A 20,024-nucleotide genomic window follows, 5' to 3' on the forward strand; every position below is an offset into this window, starting at 1 on the left:
GAAGCGTAGAGGGAGAGCCAGGAAAAATCTTGAAGGGACATTCTGGGACATCAATTATAAATTTTCTTCATGAGCGGCTGGAGAGAGAGATCAGTGGTTAAGAACGAGTGCTGCTGCTTTTGCAGGACCCAGTTTAGTTCCCAGCATCCACACTGGGAAGCTCACAACCACGTGTAGCCCTAGTTTCAGGGGATCTGACATATCTGGTCTCCAAGAGTATGCATGCATTCATGTTCACATGTGAACGTGCATGTGTGCACACATACACACACACACAATTAAAAATAAATAAGAAAAATATAAATTACAAATTTTAAAGAATTGTTTTTATAATTTGGGCATAGTAGAACATGCCATGACTATAATGCCAAGACTAGGGAGAAAGAGGGAAGAAGATGACAAATTCAAGACCAGCATGGGCTACATAGTGTGTTCCAGGATAGCCTGGTCTACTCCAGGGACGCCCTGTCTAAAAAGAGGGATTTACTTCTTTACCTTAAGGGTAAACAGAAGCTGACTGAGGTCTTTAAGCAGCCAAAGGACCTGGCTCAGCTAATAGATGAGTCAGGTCCTGCTCAGGGCTGAGGCTATAATCACAGACACAGCTCCGAAGCTTTGTCAGCCAGGAGTTATGGTCTGAAGGAACCACAGACAAGCATCCATACTACAGAGTGCTCCCTGAAATATCAGAGAGGTCTGTGGGATGTTACAGGGACTCCTAGGAGGGCTACCGAGACCAGCTGAAAGGTCACACTGAGTCCTGGGAGAGAAGAAGAATTCCTTGGAGAACTGAGCATAGAAGGCTTGTGTTGTGAATAGATGAGAGATGATACTTGTGGGGAAAAGAACATTGCACCCAGAGTCACAGAAAGGAGAGGAAGAAGAACCATGGTGTCTGGCATGATGGCAGGTGTCTTAGTTAGAGTTTTACTGCTATGAACAGACACCATGGCCAAGGCAACTCTTATCAGGACAACATTTAATCGGGGCTGGCTTATATATTCAGGGGTTCAGTCCATTATCATCAAGGCAAGAACATGGTAGCATCCAAGCAGGCATGGTGCGGGCAGAGCTGAGAGTTCTTTATTATCACCTGAAGGCTGCTAGTGGAAGACTCGATTCCTGGCAGCTAGGACTAGGGTCATAAAGCCCAGGCCCACAGTGACACACCTACTCCACACCTCCTAATAGTGCCACTTCCTGGGCCAAGCATATACAAACCATCATAGCATGCAATTCCAGCATTGGGGAAATTGACAGTTTGTTTTGAGGCTAGCTTGGGATACCTAGTGTACCTAGTGGAACTCTTGTTATATATATCGTCTTAGTCACTGTTCTTTTGCTGTGAAAAGGCACCATGGCCAATAAAAGAAAGCATTTAGTTGGTGGCTTATGCTTTAGAGTTAGCCATTATCAGCATGGTGGGAGCATGGCTGTATACGTGGTGCTGGAGCAATAGCTGGGAACTTTATACCACGATCCACAGGCAGGAGGCAGAGAGCACAGGCATCACGGCCTGATGTAGACTTTTGAAACCTTAAAGCCCACCCCTAGTGACACATTTCCTCCAATGAGGCCACATCTTCTCCAACGAGGCCACACCTCCTAATCCTTCTAATCTGTTCAACTCTCTGGTGACCAAGCATTCAAATGTATGAGCCTATGCAGCTATTCTCAAACTTGTTTTGTTATTGTTATTTTCCTTTCTTTTGAGATAGGAACTCACTATGTAGCTCTAGACGGCCTGGAACTTGCTATTTAGATGCCTGAGAGTTGGGACTAAAAGTGTGCGTCTGCATGCCCAGCTCGTGTTGTATTTTAACGTTTTGCTTTTTGAGATTTATTGGTTTTATGTAAATAAGTATTTTGCTTGCATGTGTGTATGTATGCACGCATGTGCCACTCGAATGCCTATTTCCCTCAGAGGTCAGAAGAGGGCATACCATTCCCTGGAACTGGAGTTTCAGATGGTTGTGAGCCACCGTATTTGTTCTGGGAACCAAACTGAGTCCTCCAGAAAAGCAATCAATGCTTTTATCTGCTGCACCATCTCTCCAACCCCAATGCTCTTCTTTTAAATGGAAGAGCATTCAGGTTGGAATTGAATGTCAAGAGGAAGTCCTAGGCCCTTAGGATACTCCTAGAGGTGGACTGGATGGTCAGAAGGGTCTTGATTGTTGGGCTACACATCTTTATCTGCTGGGAATGTCAGTTACTGATGTTCCTGTTTGTTTGTTTGCTTGCTTGCTTGCTTGCTTGCTTATTTGCAATAGAATCTCATACAGTCCCTCAGGCTGACCTTAAACTCACAACAACACTTCTTGCCTCCACCTCCCCAGTGCTGAATGACAGGTGTGAACCCCCATACCTAGTGGGAATTTGCTCTTGACAAGATTGCAAGTGGAAAGAGAAGGTTGGGGAGAAAACTAAGAAAGAACTGATAGTTCTTGGGGGAGACACAAGATAAACAGCAAAGGCCGTAGGTAGTTTCCGGGACGGCTTGAAGAGTTTCCTTGGGAAGTAAAGTTTACAGATCTTGACATCTGATTGGTGGAGAGGAAAGCATATATTCATGAATGACAGCTGTGTTAGTGAGAGTGAGCTAAAGGGACTGATCTAATAGATTGTGTACAAAGGGAATTTGTTAGCTTGCTTATAGAATAAGGGCTGGGAATTCCAAAAGTGTCCATCTGTATGCTAGAGAGGCTGGTAACATTGTAGCTACTTGGTCCACAAAGCTGGATGCTTCATCCTGGGAAGACTCGGAAGTTCTCTGGAGAGCAGCCAGTTATTTTTTGTTTTGTTTTGGTTTTGGTTTGTTTTGGTTTTTTTGGAGACAGGGTTTCTCTGTGTAGCCCTGGCTGTCCTGGAACTCACTCTGTACACCAGGCTGGCCCCGAACTCAGAAATTTGCCTGCCTTTGCCTCCCAAGTGCTGAGACTAAAGGTGTGTGCCACCACACCCAGCCTCAACTTGCTTTCTTATAGAACCTAGAACCAGCCCAGGGATGGCACCACCCACAATGGGCCCTCCCACCCTTGATCACTAATTGAGAAAATGCCTTACATCTGGATCTCATGGAGGCATTTCCTCAAGGGAGGCTCTTTTCTCTGTGATAACTCCAGCTTGTGTCAAGTTGACACAAAACCAGCCAGCACAGTAGCTCAGGCTACGCTTAACCACCAGATCCTCCTGCCCCAGCTTCTTGAATGTGGAATTGACTAAAGTGTACACACTATACAAGTGTACACACAACTTCTGTTTCCCTAGCACCATAAACAATGCCAGCTAATTGAGCACAGAGCACATCTTCCTCTTAATGGAATTGTGGCGCTGTGTCTTTCCTCTTGTGCCCAAGCCTCATTCGAGTAGGTTAAAAGGACAGAAGCAGGGGATGGTGAGATGGCTTGTCAGTAAGTGCTTGTCCTTGCAAGTACAAAGACACGTTTTTAAAAAAGGCAGGCGGCCTGTGGCAGCATGTTGGCACACACCTTTGATTCCAGCACTAAGGAGGCAGAAGCAGGGGGATCTCTGTAACTTTGAAGGCCAGTCTGGCCTACATATTGAGTTTCAGGACAACCAGGGTGTTATACTGAGAACCTGTCTCAAAGACACAGAGAGAGAGAGAGAGAGAGAAAGGCAGGAAGCTGGGCAGAGTAATAAACATTTGTAAATTCCATCTCTGAGGGTTTGAACCCTGAGAGGTGGGTACCATTGGTTCCTCAGAGCACACCAGGCGGTTCTTCCAACGGCACCCAGCCTGGGCACAGTGGTGTCACCCAGCAAGGCTGGGACACTACACTGGGTCTTTCCCAAATCTGCCCGCCACACTACAAAAGCCACTCCTGGCAGATTCTGATCACACACCACGAGGCCATCAAACCCTACCACCATTAGCTTCTTGGCTTTTTGAATTTTTTCGTTCTGTGGTTTTATTTATTTGTTTGTTTTGTTTTATTTAGTTTTTTGTTTTGTCTTTTTTTGGTTTGTTTTTGTTTTTGTTTGTTTGTTTGTTTGTTTGGTTGGTTGGTTGGTTGGTTTTTGGTTTTTCAAGGCAAGGTTTCTCTGTATAGCCCTGGCTGTCCTGGAACTCACTCTGTAGACCAGGCTGGCCTCAAACTCAGAAATTCACCTGCCTCTGCCTCCCAAGTGCTAGGATTAAAGGTGTGTGCCACCACTGCCTAGCTTGTCTTGTTTTTAAGACATCCTGACTGAAACTTCCCCCACTGCTCCATTCCACCCAGTCCCTACCCTGCTCAGTGGTTTTATTTTGAGCTATTTTTAGATTTACAGAAAAATTGCAGAATTGCAAAATAAAACAATTCCCCTATGCCCTTTCCCAAGCTGCCCAATGGTAACCTCTTGTATGACCATGACCTTTATTAAAATAAAGAAATTAAGAAATGGGCATGGTGGTGCAAGCCTGAAACCCCAATCACGTGGGTAAAAGAGGCAGGAGAATTACCAACAAGCATGATGCCAGAAAGTTCTACATTGTGAGTTTCGGGCCAGCCAGGGCTGCACAATGAGACACTGCCTCAAAGGAGCAAGCAACAGTGGGGCTGGAGAAATATGTCACTGAGAAAAGATGGCTGCTGCCAAGGTTGGCAGCCTCAGTGGGATCTCCACAAGGTAGAAGAAGAGGATCAAACCTTGAGAGTTTGCTCTGACATCACAGAGAGGGCCTGAGCTATTGAGTGTGTGCACATGAGTGGATGGATACACACACACACACACACACACACACACACACACACACACACACACACAATGAACAGACAAAAGCAAGACATTAGCATCAGTACAACACTATTTATTAAACTCAAGACTTTGGATTTCTCCAGGTTTTCACTCTTGTGATTTTTCTGCTCTAGGATTTGTCTTGAGTCTATTGCCTTCCTTTTTCTGTCTTTTTTTTTTTCTGCGAAGTTTTTTTTGGTTAAAGACAACATGGTCTAAGACATTTCGGCTGTCTAGAAGATACTCCATGGTTCACAGATATTGGAGAATGCAACACTAACTCCCAAGTCACTGCCTACTTCAGTAGGGACAATCTGCAGTTCTCTCTGTGACCTGTCACTAGAGAACTGCCTACTGTTTTCAGTCTCTGGATTCACCTGCCCCCCCTAAGTGTCTAGTCTCAACATCTGCCTACATCTCTTTGTCTTCAGCTCCTTAGTCATGCTCCATGACTTTGACCACCTGGCCAGAACCCTTAAAACTTCCAAGGAAGTGGAAAGGACTTTCAGGGCCACCCTGAGAGCAGCAGTATAATTCAGCCATCCTTCCAGATGTGGTTAGAAGAAAGAATGGTGTGGGGGTAGGGAATAGAGGAAAGGACAGACAGAGGAAAGCACCCAGGATGCTCCCTTCTTGGATGATGAGTGAGCAGTGATGCCACAGGTACAGATATCCTCTGCCACCCTCCTCTCCACCTCCCATCCCCCACCCGCCATGCACCCCCAACCCACCCTGCTCTCCAACTCACCCAACCCACTCAAACCACCCCTTCATCCACCCCCAAACTCCTGCCCCAAAATCTTCCCACACACTCTCCCAGAGATTCCCCTACACTCTTCCTCTTAATCTCTGTGCCCTACTCCATCCCAATCACTGACAAATGGCAGCTGATCTTCCAAGAGTGACTGAGATTGCTTGGGAGGGCTGTGCACGGTTGAAAGAAGGCGGCCAGACACAGCTTGGAGGAACCCCAGCAATTCAGGGCAGCCCGAGGAGGAAGGGCAGTGAAGGGTACTGAGAGTGGTTGGGTCAGAGAAGTGGAGACTGCCCAGCAGAGACCAGGATCCTCAGCCAGGAAGGAGGCGTGCTCTTCAGCGTCTCCAAGTCCTGTTCAAGTCATATTGGGCTAAGCCATCTTCAAGTTTCAAATGCTTGTTTTCTTTTCGAGAGGGGGTCTAATGAGACAGGGTGAGCTTCTAACATGCTAAGTAGTGGAGAATGGCCTTAGATGTGATCACATTGGTCTTCCCCTCTCAGCTCCTCAAGTACTGAGATTATAGGCTTGTACCCACTGTGGGATGTGCTAATTCCTAGCGACACTAATTCTCCATGGCTTTAAAGCTCTCAAACACTCATCTGCATAGACTTTATTGCCTCCCTCTGCCACAGCCTTAGTTAAAGACCCTTACCTGGAGGCTCCCCTTCTGCTCAGGGCTTTCCCTGTCTCTAGTTCATTCTCTCTATAGAAGTTGGTCTTCATTTAAAGCCTTTCTTGGTTGTTTTGGCTTTTTTTGTTGTTTGTTTTTGTTGCTAGACAAGGTTTCTCTGTATAGCCCTGGCTGTCACGGACCTTGCTTTGTAGACTAGGTTAGCCTGGAACTCAGAGATCCACCTGCCTCTGCCTTCCAAGAACTGGGATTAAAGGCATGGACTACTATGCCCACCTTGCTTTGGCTTTGAGACAGGTGTTCAGTACTTATCCCAGGTTGGCCTGCAACTTGCTATACAGTCTAAACTGGCCTCTATGTCCTCCTGCCTCAGCCTTCCAGGGGTTGGGATTAGGGGATTCAATTTTAATATTTTCATCAAGATGAGATGGCTCAACAAATAAAAGTCGTTGCTACACAGGCCTGGTTACCCAAGTTCAAGCCCAAGAATTCACAGTAGGAGAGAGCTGACTCCTGAAAGTTGTCCTCTGACCTAGCGTCCATTCCATGCACACACACGTCTGCAAGCTGTGCACAGATCATCCCCCACAGAATAATAATACGGATTTTTTCTTTTTAATTTTGCATGTATAAGTGTTCTGCTTATATGCACTGTGTACATGTCTGTTGCCTATGGAAGCCAGAAGAGGGCATTGGATTCTCTGGAACTGAAGTTGTAACCTGCCATGTGGATGCTGGGAATCGAACCTGGGTCCTCTGCCAGAGCAGCAAGCTCTCTTAGCCACTCAGTTGCCTCTCTAGCTCCAATTTCTTTTTTCTTTTAAGGATCTCAGACTCATTGAGCGCAGAGGTCAAGGCTTGCTTTAACCTCATTGACCTTAAAGTTGCTGGCCAACAGGTATGAAAGGAGTCTGTGTTCTGCAATTCACAGACTACGAGCATGCTAGACTGTGTGATAAGTGGGGCACATACATTATCTTATCTGCAAGTGGAAATCAAGACAAGGAAGGGACAGCTTCGGGAAGGTAGTATCTAAATGCAACTTTGCTGGTGCCAGTGCGCTGCCCTCTGCTGGTGACTCAGACTGGGACCTCATGCTACAGCGGGATCCTCTAGTGCATTCCTGGAAATGAGTCAATGTCCATTCTTGGGAAGAAAACCATGAGGAAGGACTTCTCAGACTGTTGTGAGAAAAGAGAGGCTTTCTCCCAAAGCTACAGGGGCTAGGAAGAGGGGAAAATGGGACCAGAGAACCTGGAGCCTGAAAAAGAACAGAGGGATAATGGGAAATACTAGTGGGTTTTTGTTTTGTTTTGTTTTTGTTTGTTTGTTTGTTTGTTTGTTTTTGGCTTTTGGAGACAGGGTTTCTCTGTATAGCCCTGGATGTCCTGGAACTCACTCTATAGATCAGACTAGACTTGAGCTCAGAGATATACTTGCCTTTGCCTCCCAAGTGCTGGGATCAAAGGGGTGTGCCACCACCATCCATGTACCAAGGTAGTCAGAAGAGGACATTGGATCCTCCAGGAACTGAAGTTACAGATGGTCATGATCTACCATGTGGGTGCTGAGAATCGAACCCAGAGCTCCTGCAAGAGGAATGGGTGTTCTTATGCTCTTAACCACTGAACCATGCTTCCAGCCCAGATCATGTTTCTTAACTTATATTTCAGTGTGTGTGTGTGTGTTCGTGTTGGCCAATGACTAAACAAAACAAACAAACCAACAAAAACAAAAGGGAGGAAACCCCTGGAAAACTGATTTGAAAGCTTTGTCTTGCGCGCCAGACTCGACCAGCAAGAACTACACTGCAACAGGATCCTTCTGCACGTTTATTGGGAGAGCTTGATTGCAGAGGCGAAAAGACCCTGAGCCCAGAACTGGTGCTGCTTATATAGGCCTAGGAGAGGCGTGTCTCACACCCGGATTGGTTATGCACTACGCCTCATTTGCATGTTCCTCATCTGATTGGCTACTCTCTCTCTCTGTACCTCACAAAGCCTCATTATCATACCTCATTTGCATGTCTCACATCTGATTGGTTATACTCCCAAAGCCTCATTATCATGCCCGGGCCAGGCAGTGTTTGCAAAAAACTTTACTGCATTTGTACACATTGATTGTTTGTCCAAACTTATGCGTGGTGGCCAGCAGTAGTCAGTGCCACTATGCAACGGCACATGTGGCTTCCCACAGCTTTGGCCAGGAAAGCTCTGAGCCGGAGCTGATGATTCCCTGCCAATGGAAGCTGAGAAGGCCTGAGATGCCATGTGTGGTGCCCAGGCTCCTCCCACGCGCAGAAACCTCTGACGCCACAGCAGACAGGGTCTTCGAGTTCTCCGGGAGATTTCTAGGCACCAGAAGCTCCATCGCTCAGGGCTGTACCATTGATGAACAGCAAAATCATCAGAGTGCTCTTCCTAATTGCCCCTCGAACTTCCACCCCTGAGTTCCCATTGCCTCTGTCGCAACCTAGACTGCGAACGCATAAGCAAATACATTAAATAGCCGTCTGTGCTTTCTAAGTTTTCCCCGCCATTGCATTACTGTTTCTTCTTTCTAGTATTTGCGCTTCTAGAATTTCACTATCTTGGTTGTCTTTCGAGAAGTCACCATTATTGGACGTAGCACAGACTGGTTCAGACATGGATAGAAGTTTCTGTCTTCTCTCACATTACGTGTGTGTCTTCGTGTGCCTGTCGAGTTGGGACGAGGTGAATGTGTGTCATGTGTGTGCGTGGAGGTTAGAGGACAGCCTTTGGGAGCCACCTCTGTCTTTCCTCTCTATACAGCTTGCAGGCCACCAGGCTTGTGTGGGGTAAGTGACTTCACCCACTCAGCCATCTTCCCAGCCTCTTTCTCTGACAGAATCTCACCCTGTCCTCACTCTTGCTGTGTAGCTGACGATGACCTTGCATTGCTGAGCCTGCTGATCCTACCTTCCAAGTACAGGGATTACAGGCCTGTGACAATACACCTAGCTAGGGCCTTTCTGCGTGTTGTGACAATACACCTAGCTAGGGCTTTTCTGTGTGTTTTACTAATTCTCGAAACACTGGCAGGCAAAGGCACCATGGTTATTCTTTTTTTTTTTTTTTTGGTTTTTCGAGACAGGTTTTCTCTGTGTAGCCCTGGCTGTCCTGGCACTCACTTTGTAGACCAGGCTGGCCTCGAACTCAGAAATCCGTCTGCCTCTGCCTCCCAAGTGCTGGGATTAAAGGCGTGCACCACCATGCCCGGCTCATGTTTATTCTTTTACCAAAGAGGCTTAATACATTCAAATTGCTTACCTGGCTGCATCTTGCCAACTGAGGAGGATGGATTGTTATCCAGGTCTTTGTATGACACCTAGACTTCACCTGGCCTTGTAAATACATCCATATGTCTAGTAAAAGCAAAACCATATTGCTGGATCGGTTTTGTTTTAGACAAAGTCTTTTAACTATTTTGTTACTTATTTATTTTGAAGACAGGGTCTTTCAGCACAGTTGGGATGTTCTGGAACTCACTGTGTAGACTAGGCAGCCCTCAGATTCACAGAGATCTTGCCTGCCTTTGACTCCCAAGTGCTGCAATTTTTTGAGACAGCCTCTGCTGTATCCCAGGCCAGCTTTTAACTCCCTATTAGAGTTGAGGATGACCTTGAACACATCTTTGTCCTGCCTTCACCTCCTAAAGATGCTCTGGGAATGAACATGGGATTTTCTGCATGCTAAGCAAGCACTCTACCAAATGAGCGACTTATTTTTAAGGGTATGAGTGTTTTGGCGAGTGTGTGTGTGTGTGTGTGTGTGTGCGTGTGTGTGTTTACCATGTGTATGCAAGCAGTGCCTGAGAAGACAGCATTGGTTCCCTGGAACTGGAGTTGTGAACAGTTGTGAGCACCATGGAGGTCCTGGGAATCAAACCCAGGTCCTCTGGAAGAACAGCCAAGGCTCTTATTTTTTGAGCCTGGACAGTCTGAGTATGTGCTGCTGTCCCTGACTGGCCAGATTTTTGTTGCCTAATTCCAATAAAGATCTTGCTTTGCTGGACTTTTGTGACTGCTTGCGTTGTTTTGGTTTTTCCCGACTCCAACACCGGGTATTGGTATACAGGGATGTCCCATGATGCTGAGCAGTACCTGTCGGTTTTGTCTTATTTACACATCTGTGCCTACGTGAATGGACCCATGTATGTGCAGGTGTCAGGCCAGGGCCCATGTGTGTGTTCACCTCTATGTGTGTTCTACTGCTAACCTATGCTCCTGCCTGCCCACCTTATCCCATGTTCTTGGAGACACTTAGCATTGTCATCGGGTGGGTGTGACCTGTCCGATTTAGCTCTTTAGTGATATCCTACATAGTGAGCTTATTTTCAAGTCTGAGGCTATTTTCCTCTTTTTTTTTTTTTTTTTTTTTTTTTGGTTTTTCGAGACAGGGTTTCTCTGTGTAGCCCTAGCTGTCTTGGAACTCACTCTGTAGACCAAGCTGGCCTCGAACTCAGAAATCCGCCTGCCTCTGCCTTCCAAGTGCTGGGATTAAAGGCGTGCATATGTTGGTATGAATGTGGAAGCCAGGGTCAATGTGAGGTGTTTTCTTTCTTTCTAAAGACAGGTTCTCTCATTGGCTGGCCAATGACCCTTCTGCCTTCACTTCCCCAGCATTAGGACTACAATCCCCAGCATGCCCAGCTCTGACATGAGTTCTGTGGATGGAGCTCAGGTCCAGCATGGTTGCATGCAAGCTCTTTACCTGCTGAGCTATGCCCCTAGCACAGGTTTTGCTATTTTTCGGCAGGCAGTTTTCTTACAGGCTTTGAGAATTTATTTAGATTTATTTGCTATTTATGCATTACACATGCATATCCCTAGTCTGTGGCTTACCTTTTCTCTTAGTATGCCAGGCCCTGAGTGCCTTGCAGTTCACCATTGAGCAACAGGCCCAGATATTTTCACTCTTCTGATGGTACTTGGAGTAGCACAGTCCTCGTCTGTGCGTTTTATTCGGGCTTTGTTTAAACTGAGGTGTAGGCATTCCCCTATGTCGTCAGCCAAGCTCACCGCTTCTGTCACTTTCAGGTCAACAATTCTCTTGGGACTTTCTGCTGTGTTTAGTGTTAACAAGAATCCGATTTCATATTCTTTCCCTATAAGCAAGCACACAGCAGGATGTCAAGTAGGTCCTTTCCCCTAACTCTGTTGTGCTACCTTTTATTATTATTTAAATTTGTGACACCTTTGTTATTATAAACTATGCATAAAGGTGAGGCTGCATCTTGCTTCCCTATTCTGTTCCATCGGTATGTTTATCCATCCAGACATTATCTTAATTTCTTTAATGTACAGTTAACAAGCATCTTTATTTTCTGGTAGCGCAAGTGTGCCTCCTCTCACGTCTTGATCTTTTTGAGGTTGCGATGGTTCATTCAAACTGATCCATTCAGATGTTTTAAAGAGTGCGTGGGTTGTGTCTGCAAGAGGCATGCTTAGAGAATTAATCGGAGAGTCGGGAGAGGCTCCTTTTGGTTTCCATGGCATCCTCCCAAGGGTGAGAACCTATAGCCACCGTGCCAATCACTCTGTAGGGAGACCATAATGCGTCAGCAGGCTCCCTCGTCATTTATCCCACAGGGACGAACACAAATCCCAGATCTTAATCCAAAGAAGATACAATACTCCCTGTACATATTTTCCACCCGCGGCGCGATGCAGCTAAAGAAATCCTTAGCGATTCCTGCCCTTCTCTCGGAGAAACACCTCATGGACGGTGAGAAACTGTACTGATCGCCTGCCAGCCTGACTAAGTGACTGTTGTCTAATTGAAACACAACCTCGCTGGGTGAGCAATGCAGAACCAAAACACGGGTTTATGACCCCTAAACGCACAAGCCTCGGGGAATCGCTCTCTTGTACCCAATCAGAGGTCCCCTGGCACCACTTACCCGCCCCCCGGCCCCGTCCGGCCACTTCATTCGCGGCTCACAAAGCAATCCTACCGCGCGTTCTGCACAGCAGCCAATCAGAGGGTAGGGGGCGGGGACTCCGAGGCGCGGTGTGTGCAGCGGTACTCAGACAGGAAAGCCTCGGGATCCTTCGGGTTCTTTCGTTTTCCCTCCTGGGTAAAGTTATGTTCAGTCTTCCATCAACTCGTTTATTTTTCCGCCCGACTCGGCGCGCGTGCGCAGTGCCTCCCAGCCCAGGCTGTTCCTGAAATGTAATCGTGTTGAGACACAGGGAGGGAAGCTGAACGTCCATTCTACAGGTCAGTGCATTCCCTGCGGAGGCTCGGGTTGGTTGCTACTTCCTGCAGGCCCCAAAACAGGGATTCTAAGGCCAAAAAAAGGTTCAGTGAGGTCCCACCGAGATTTGAACTCGGATCGCTGGATTCAAAGTCCAGAGTGCTAACCATTACACCATGGGACCTGCTGGCGGCTTAAGGCGCCCGGCAGCCTTCTCAAGCCACATGACGTTGGGCAACCTTTTCTAAGCTTCGCTACACTTGGCTTGGGCCCGTGGCCGGTGGCCGCGATGGCGGGCAGACACGGAACCACCGAGATTCTCATGTCCTTACGAATTCCAAACGTTCATGGGCCCCGAGGTGTCTGTCACCTCTTCCGGTGATCCTCCAAGGGTCCCGGCTCTTGACCCCAAGTCTCGAGGGCGGCTGGTCGTCCGATCGGACCAAGTCCGGAGAAAGCCGGCTCCGGTCCCGGACTCCGGGCAGGAGGTTCGGCGCACGCAGCCTGGGCTTTCTACTTGTTTTCTGCGTTTATATCAGGAGGGCTGTGGCTAGGACGCTTTGGCCCAGCGGGGAAGGACGCGGACTGGCACGTGGTGGCACAGCCGTTCAAACCCCGGACGAAACCTGGGGTACAGACGGGGATGCTGGAGAGTGCGCCGCACGTGGATGCCGCAGCCCCTGCTCCGCGCTATGCAAATTATCTGTAGGGAGATTGGCGCTTCCAATTCAGCACTTCCCCCCGCGCTTCAAAAGGCCGGACTACCGAAACTTCTAGTGTGCCGATCCTTAGAAAAACCCAGTCAGAATTTTAACAACAGACACCCACCATTCAACACACCACGCGCACACACACACATATCCCGCAAAACAACAACAAAATCCCCACTTCTGCACTGTCTAGTCTTTCATTTTCCCTAAATGTGTTTCTGCAGGTCAGTCAACACTTTGACTCAGCAGTTCACCTTCGGAGCATTACCCTAGTGGACATCCATCTGTGCCTCGAGGCTGCTTCAAGGATGCTCTGGACTATGTATTGTTTATTATAATATAGTGAGGCTTGGCCCCATAATGATGGCTATTGTATAAGTCCTCTACAAGAGTTTAAGAAATAACCTGTGTGCGAGGCTCAGATAAGCACTAGGGACACCAGGAATGTTAACTACACAGGAATGTCTGTTTAGTGAGAGAGATGTATGACGTGTCTTCTGCCCAGAAGGCTGGGAGCAGATGTGGGTAATGGCCTGTGACCTGAGACTGATAGGCTGAGATCTCACCAGTTCCTCCCTGGACTCTTATCGGTGAGCATGTTTTTCTCAGTCTATAGAAACTATCTTTCTGGAAGATGTCACATGTACTTTACAAAGAGTTCCAGTGCAGTGGTGTCCTAAGCTGTGCTGTGCACAGGTGATTGGGTTAATTATCACCAGGTAAGTTTTCACCAAATAAACTACTTGGGGTCAGGCTTGCAAAGTTTGAACCAACACTGGCTGCTTAATTGTATTGAATTGAGCAACCTTGTTTCCTACAGATCACCACTCTGTAGAGGTCCCCTGGCACCACTTACCCGCCCCCAAACATGTATTGAGACAAAAGACCAAACCAAACAGCTCTGCTTTTCACTTCTTTTTTTTTTTTTTTTTTACAATTTTTTATTATTATTATTTATTTATTATATGTAAGTACACTGTAGCTGTCTTCAGACACTCCAGAAGAGGGCATCAGATTCCACTACGGATGGCTGTGAGCCACCATGTAGTCGCTGGGACCTGAGGAAGAACAGTCGGCACTCTTAACCACTGAGCCATCTTACCAGCCCGCTTTTCACTTCTTATACACAAGCAAACAGAAGAGCTATGTACCGTGCAGTCTATTTGCTGTGTGACCTTGTACTAGGGTTCTATAGGATAGCAACTTATGGGATGAATATATTTAATTATAATAGACTATTACATATAATATAAATATTTCTGTATATAAGTAATCATATATTATAAATGTATATTAATATAGAGTATATACTATACTCTAGTGTGACTTCCTACCTCAGGATCTGAACTTGAAGTGGCTCTTCCTACTTCAAATTGTGCAAAAGCCCCTCACGGGTATGCCCTCCATTTTTGGACTTTAGTTAATCTCAGATGTAGTCAAGTTGACATCCAAAAATAGCTTGTCTCACTTTCTTGAGAAATCCAATGTTTTTGCAAGTCTGGGTGACACTAGACTGTGTCCAAGGTACATACACTTATTCTCCAGGCTCTGTGTGTGTGTGTGTGTGTGTGTGTGTGTGTGTGTGAGAGAGAGAGAGAGAGAGAGAGAAAGAAAGACCGTGTGTAAGCGTGTGTGTGTGTGTAAGCGTGTGTGTGTGTGTAAGCGTGTGTGTTTGTGTGCGTCGGCCTGACTATCTTTAGCTTGGCCAGTTGAACTCAGTCCAACAACTGACACCCAGGAACCAGAGATTTTAAAACTGGATCCAGTTCTGGTGGTGTCTTCGACACCATTGACCTCAGTGCAGTAAGGCAGCCAGGCCATGCCCACTGTCCTCTCAGGTGACATGCCAAGCAAACTGGCCTTGTTGGGCCCCTGGTTGCCTCAGTCCCTGGATTCTTGGCCACTTCCCTGAGCTTGCTTTGTCTACCCCCTTCTAGTGCTATGAGCTGTCCACTATTCTGCTAAATTCCTCTTCTGTGCATGCAGTCACGAATGCAGTTAGTCCAAGTCCAAGCGCTCATTTGGTAAGAGTCTGACAGTTTGTCCCTGAGTGAATGGATAAGAGATTTTCTAGTGTGGGTGTGCATGGCGGGCGGTGTGCACGCCTTTAATCTGAACACTCTGGAGGCAGAGGCAGGCGAGTTTGAGTCCAGTCTACAGAATAAGTTTCAGATCAGCCAGGGCTGGGCTATTATCGTACAGGGAAACCCTGTCTCCAAAAACAAACAAACAAACAAAAAAGTAAGAAGAAAAGAAAAGTAGTTTGTAGCTCTTGCATATTATCAGAAGGAACACTACAGAGTTTCCATTTTGAGAATTAACCCCATCTGACATTGAGATTCCTGATAGGTTATCTCCGACGATGAAATGAGCCAGCTCATGCCAAGTTAAAGTATAAAGGCAGGTTTATTGGAGGCAGCTCTTAGGCAGGTTCACCAGTCCCAAGAAATGAGACCAGGGAGGTCACCGTGCAGACAAGGAGACAGAGCGGAGGGGGGAAGAGAAATGCAGAGGGGGCTGGGGGTACAGGATGCCCAGACCAAAACAAAATGTCTGGATTATATAGTGAAGAACCTCTGAGGAGAAGCCCAGCCTCTGGGCTGCAGAGTTCAAGTAGGGACTGAGGGATGCTGGGAGAACCTGGAGGCCAGGTCTGCTTTGGTAAAATACCAAAACCTCAGCCTCTTGTCCTGGGTCTGAAACCCAGTACCTCAAGGCTGTGCTTGAACACTAGGCATTTGTAGACCTCATTTATTTTCCCGCTTATTTCATTCTTACAAAGGCCATGTGAGCTGGGCGTGGTAGCACATGGCTTTAATTCCAGCACTCTGTGGGCACAAGCAGGCTCATCTCTGTGAGTTCCAGGAGAGCTAGGGCTACATAGAGACCTGCCCCACCCTCCGAAAGGGTCCCATGACTGCACAGGACACATTGGCATAATTTCCCCCTCCCCTCCCCGCCCCCCCCCCCCACTCCCGGTCCACTTTCCAGGGTTCACTATATAGCTCTGTAGCTCTCCTGCCCCACAACTGGCTCTGTAGACCAGAGATCGAAGACATTGTCACCACAACTGGCCTGGTATGGGTTCTCAAGAGGATTATATCCCTACAGCGAGTGTGTAGGTGACAGTGACTGCCTTTGTGTCCCCACTTCTCCATGCTCAGGTTTGTCCCAGGCATTCCCCACACCTTCTTTCTTAACTTAATCGAACTGGCACACTCACTGTAACCCTACTTGTGTTCCTCTGGTGGCATTAAAAGATTGCTTCCAGCCGGGCATGGTGGTGCACGCCTTTAATTCCAGCACTTGGGAGGCAGAGGCAGGTGGATTTTTGAGTTCGAGGCCAGCCTGGTCTACAAAGTGAGTTCCAGGACAGCCAGGGCTATACAGAGAAACCCTGTCTGGAAAAACCAAAAAAAAAAAAAAAAAAAAAGATTGCTTCCCTGTCTTTGCTTACTGCAGTATGAATTAGCAGGAAGGGGGTTCGTTGTGTTTCTGTTTTTTGTTTTTTAACCTGCCCTCTCACTCCACTTGATGTGGCTGGCAGTCTCAAGAGTGGGCCCTGGGCCTTCATAGTCTTTAAATGTGGCTAATGTTTTAACAGACTTGGTCACTGAGCCACTTGCTTTGGGACACGGGAAGACCCAAAGGAAGAAATGTTCCAGTTTTGTGCTCAGAGACTCTTAATATCACCCTGCCATGTGACACTAACCTTGGGAAGATGGGGACAAACATGTACTCACTCCAATCAGGAACCAATGACGGATCAAAATAAGCACACCACCCGAGTCCAGTATAGCAGACTGATGAGTTTTATTGGGGTTACAGACAGAAGTATGGGTGAGGGGTTACCGCAGGATCACAAATGACTCGAAAGACAGCGGCACCATGAAAGCTCACCATGTCACAAAAGCTGTAAACTTGAAGCCCTCTGTACAACTTGCAGACAGCTCAACAGGTTAGAGAATGTCTGTTTCAGGCAGCTCAACTTGTCTGAGAGTGCCTCTCAGCAGTCTTCACAGCTAATATACTTGGAAAAGAGGGGGCCTAGTCTGTCTGGTGGGTTTCAGGGAGTCCCTGAACCCTTTGAGTTGAATGGATGTCCTTTTAGAACATCCTGTGTTCCTGGGGAAGAGGTGTTACTGGATCATAGGAAACTAACTCACTCTCTGTCTCTCTCTCTCTCTTCTGGAGAGATGGTTCTAGATCTTGAAGTAGAGAAAAGACTGTGTTTGAGCATGCTAACGACAACCCAGTCAAAATGGAGGATGTTAACATTTGCTGTGAGAATGCCCAGGGTTACAGACTGGCAGCTATGCCTTACTTCTGGGAATCTGAACTCAAGTCCTCATGCTTGGGTAACAAACACTTCACCTTTTGAGCCATTTCCTCAGCCCCTGATTTTGGTTTTGTTCTGAAAACAGAACAAAACAAAACAAAACAGAGCTCACTGCCTAGCCCTGGCTAGAGGATCTCTGAATTCAAGGCTGGGATTAAAGGCCCACACCACAACTAGCTGGCATGTCATTCCTCGCCTCCTTACCCACTGGTGTTTGGCTTTCTATGGTCTAGCTCAGAGCAATATTTACCTCAGGAAGTAAAAAATAAAGTGTAAGTATGTTCAGAGTGTTGAAATGGGCTGGCGAGATGGCTCAGAGGGTAAGAGGATGGACTGCTCTTCCAAAGATCCTGAGTTCAAGTCCCCGCAACTACATGGTGACTCAACTACCGGTAATGAGATCTGACACTCTTCTAGTGTGTCTGAAGTCAGCTACAGTGTACTTACGTATAATAATTATAATAATAAATAAATCTTTGGGCCGGAGTTAGCAGGGACTGAGAACAGGGTTGACTGGAGTGAGTGGAGATTCTATCCCCAACAACCACATGAAGGCTCACAATCTTTTCTTTCTTTTTTTTTTTTTTTTTGGTTTTCCGAGACAGGGTTGAAAGCTCACAATCTTAACATCCATCTTAATATCCCATTAAAATCAAAATATAAGCCGGGCATGGTGGTGCATGCCTTTAATCCCAGCCCTCGGGAGGCAGAGGCAGGCGGATTTCTGAGTTCGAGGCCAGCCTGGTCTACAGAGTGAGTTCCAGGACAGCCAGGGCTACACAGAGAAACCCTGTCTCAAAAAGAAAAAAAATTATAATGAATAAGTATATTTAAAAGTCAAAGTTTAAAAATCAAGCTAGAGACTAGAGAGATGGCTTATCAGTTAAGAGCACTGACTGCTTTTCCAGAGGTTCTGAGTTCAATTCCCAGCAACCACATGGTGGCTCACAACCATCTGTAATGGGATCTGATGCCCTTTCTGATGTGTCTGAAGACAGCTACAGTGTGTGTGTATGTATGTGTGTGTGTGTAAATTCTTTTTAAAAATCCAAGCCAGAAATTGTGGTTCACACCTCATACCTCAGCACTGGGAAGTGGAGACAGGAGGATTGCCATGAGTGTGAGGTCAGTCTTACACAGTGAGTGCTAGGCCAGGCAGTCTTGACAAAATAAAATCGGAATTATTTGGTTAATATTTAGCCATTCACTCATTCCTTCATTTATTTTAAAGCGTATTTTGTGTGCATATGTGTGTGCCTGCGTGTATGTATGCACCACTCATATGCAGGAGCCTTTGGAGGTAAGCAGATGCTTCCAATTCCCTGAAACTGCAGGTATGAAGTTGTGACTCATCATGTGGGTCCTGGGAGCCAATCTAGGTCCTCTGTCCTAATCGCTCTTAAGCACTGAGCTCTCTCCAGCCCCCTAGTCACTCATTTAAAGATGGGCTGTTACATAGCCCAGGCTGGCCTTGAACTCAATCCTCCTACTTCAGTTACTGGGCTTTGGGATCACAACACTACACCAACCTTATCATCTGGCTTTAAATAACATTATTTTAGATCAACTTATTGCCTTTTTAAGATAAGAGTTTCTCTGTAGCCCTGGCTGTCCTGGAACTCTCTCTGTAGACCAGGCTGTCCTCAAAATGCGCAGAGATCCACCTGCTTCTGCCCCCGGAGTGCTGTGATTAAAGGTGTGCCCCACCACCTTCCAGCCCTTGTCTTTGTCTCATTCCCTGCCCTTTCTCTCTCTAGGGCAGATAAATCTCTGTGCTGAGAATTTGGTCTTGGGGGTCCTGAGCCGACTTCAGGGTCCTACCCTAGCTCCAGCTTCCAGCTTCTTTGTTCCCTGTTCCCCTTGTTAGGAGTCTGCTTTTGGTACCCTCCAATGTCCAATCCTACTATTTTTTTTGTTGCCCGCCGCTAATCTGTTTATTGCGATTCCTGGTCTTGGTACTTTTTAAGTGGAGCAGTAGAGATGGTTCTTGAAGTACTGGAGTGCAACCTTGAATTGGATCACAGAATTGGTGTTGGCCCGGTATTTGTCATAAGTCTTCTCCAAGGCAGCCAGCTTTGGATCCTTTGGTGGTGTTCTTACTTGGTGGTTTATAATTACACCCGGGCAAGAGCCCACCAACAGTCTCCCCAGCCCATCAATAAAGAACTCTGCAAAGAGAAGAGGAACGGGAGACAAAAGGAAGCTAAAGACAGACAGCTGTGGTTCCCCACCCACGCCGGACAGGGAGCCCTGGAGCTGAAAGGAAAGAAACAGATAACCTCAGTTTCTCAGATTGGAGAGTGGGCGTCAAGTCCGCTGGGTTCCACTAAATGGGACTGTGGGTTCTGGAGAGGAAGGGGTGAAGGGAGAGGGCAGTCCCTAAGTGCAGTTTTTGGTGGAAAAGACGTTCTGAAAGAAGACTGAAGCTGAGAAAGGTAGAGGGCTGAGCTGCGGGGAAGGACGGAGAAACGTGTCTCAAGTGGGCAGAGGCAGCATAGGGAGACACCGGGAGATGAGGGCGGCAAGAGGGACCATGAGTTCCACAGTCTGGGGTGAAAGAAAGATCCCTGGGGTATCAAGAAGGAGTTTCCCAGGAGGACCCCCTTCCCCACTCCCCAGCGCACCCCT

At 47.1% G+C, this 20,024-nt stretch overlaps 1 protein-coding gene, 2 long non-coding RNA genes and 1 other non-coding gene across 5 annotated transcripts in view; 1 reads left to right on the forward strand and 3 right to left on the reverse strand.

Annotated features, from left to right (window-relative positions):
- Positions 1 to 8,274: 8,274 nt before the first annotated feature.
- On the reverse strand, positions 8,275 to 11,739 carry Gm38959. Its single transcript, XR_880173.3, has 3 exons — positions 10,993 to 11,739; positions 9,419 to 9,513; positions 8,275 to 8,507 (listed from the first exon to the last, which is right to left on the reverse strand). It is a non-coding gene; the product is annotated as a predicted gene, 38959 (long non-coding RNA).
- A 365-nt stretch (positions 11,740 to 12,104) lies between these two features.
- 4833417C18Rik (RIKEN cDNA 4833417C18 gene) lies at positions 12,105 to 14,334 on the forward strand. Its single transcript, NR_045187.1, has 2 exons — positions 12,105 to 12,370; positions 13,282 to 14,334. It is a non-coding gene; the product is annotated as an RIKEN cDNA 4833417C18 gene (long non-coding RNA).
- On the reverse strand, positions 12,460 to 12,531 carry n-TQttg6. Its single transcript has one exon. It is a non-coding gene; the product is annotated as a tRNA-Gln (tRNA).
- A 2,512-nt stretch (positions 14,335 to 16,846) lies between the features above and the next one.
- The window catches only part of B4galnt2 (beta-1,4-N-acetyl-galactosaminyl transferase 2), a 51,402-nt gene continuing 48,224 nt past the window's right edge, over positions 16,847 to 20,024 (reverse strand). The window contains exon 11 of one of the 2 annotated variants that reach the window (NM_008081.3): positions 16,847 to 19,564. In NM_008081.3, the coding sequence (NP_032107.1) occupies positions 19,359 to 19,564 (206 nt within the window). In that variant the 3' untranslated portion in view covers positions 16,847 to 19,358. The remainder of the gene's footprint in view (positions 19,565 to 20,024) is intronic. The other variant, XM_006532201.4, reaches the window with a different exon arrangement.

Source organism: Mus musculus, chromosome 11 (genome assembly GCF_000001635.26).
Source record: "Mus musculus strain C57BL/6J chromosome 11, GRCm38.p6 C57BL/6J".
In the NCBI taxonomy this organism is placed as follows: Eukaryota; Metazoa; Chordata; class Mammalia; order Rodentia; family Muridae; genus Mus; species Mus musculus.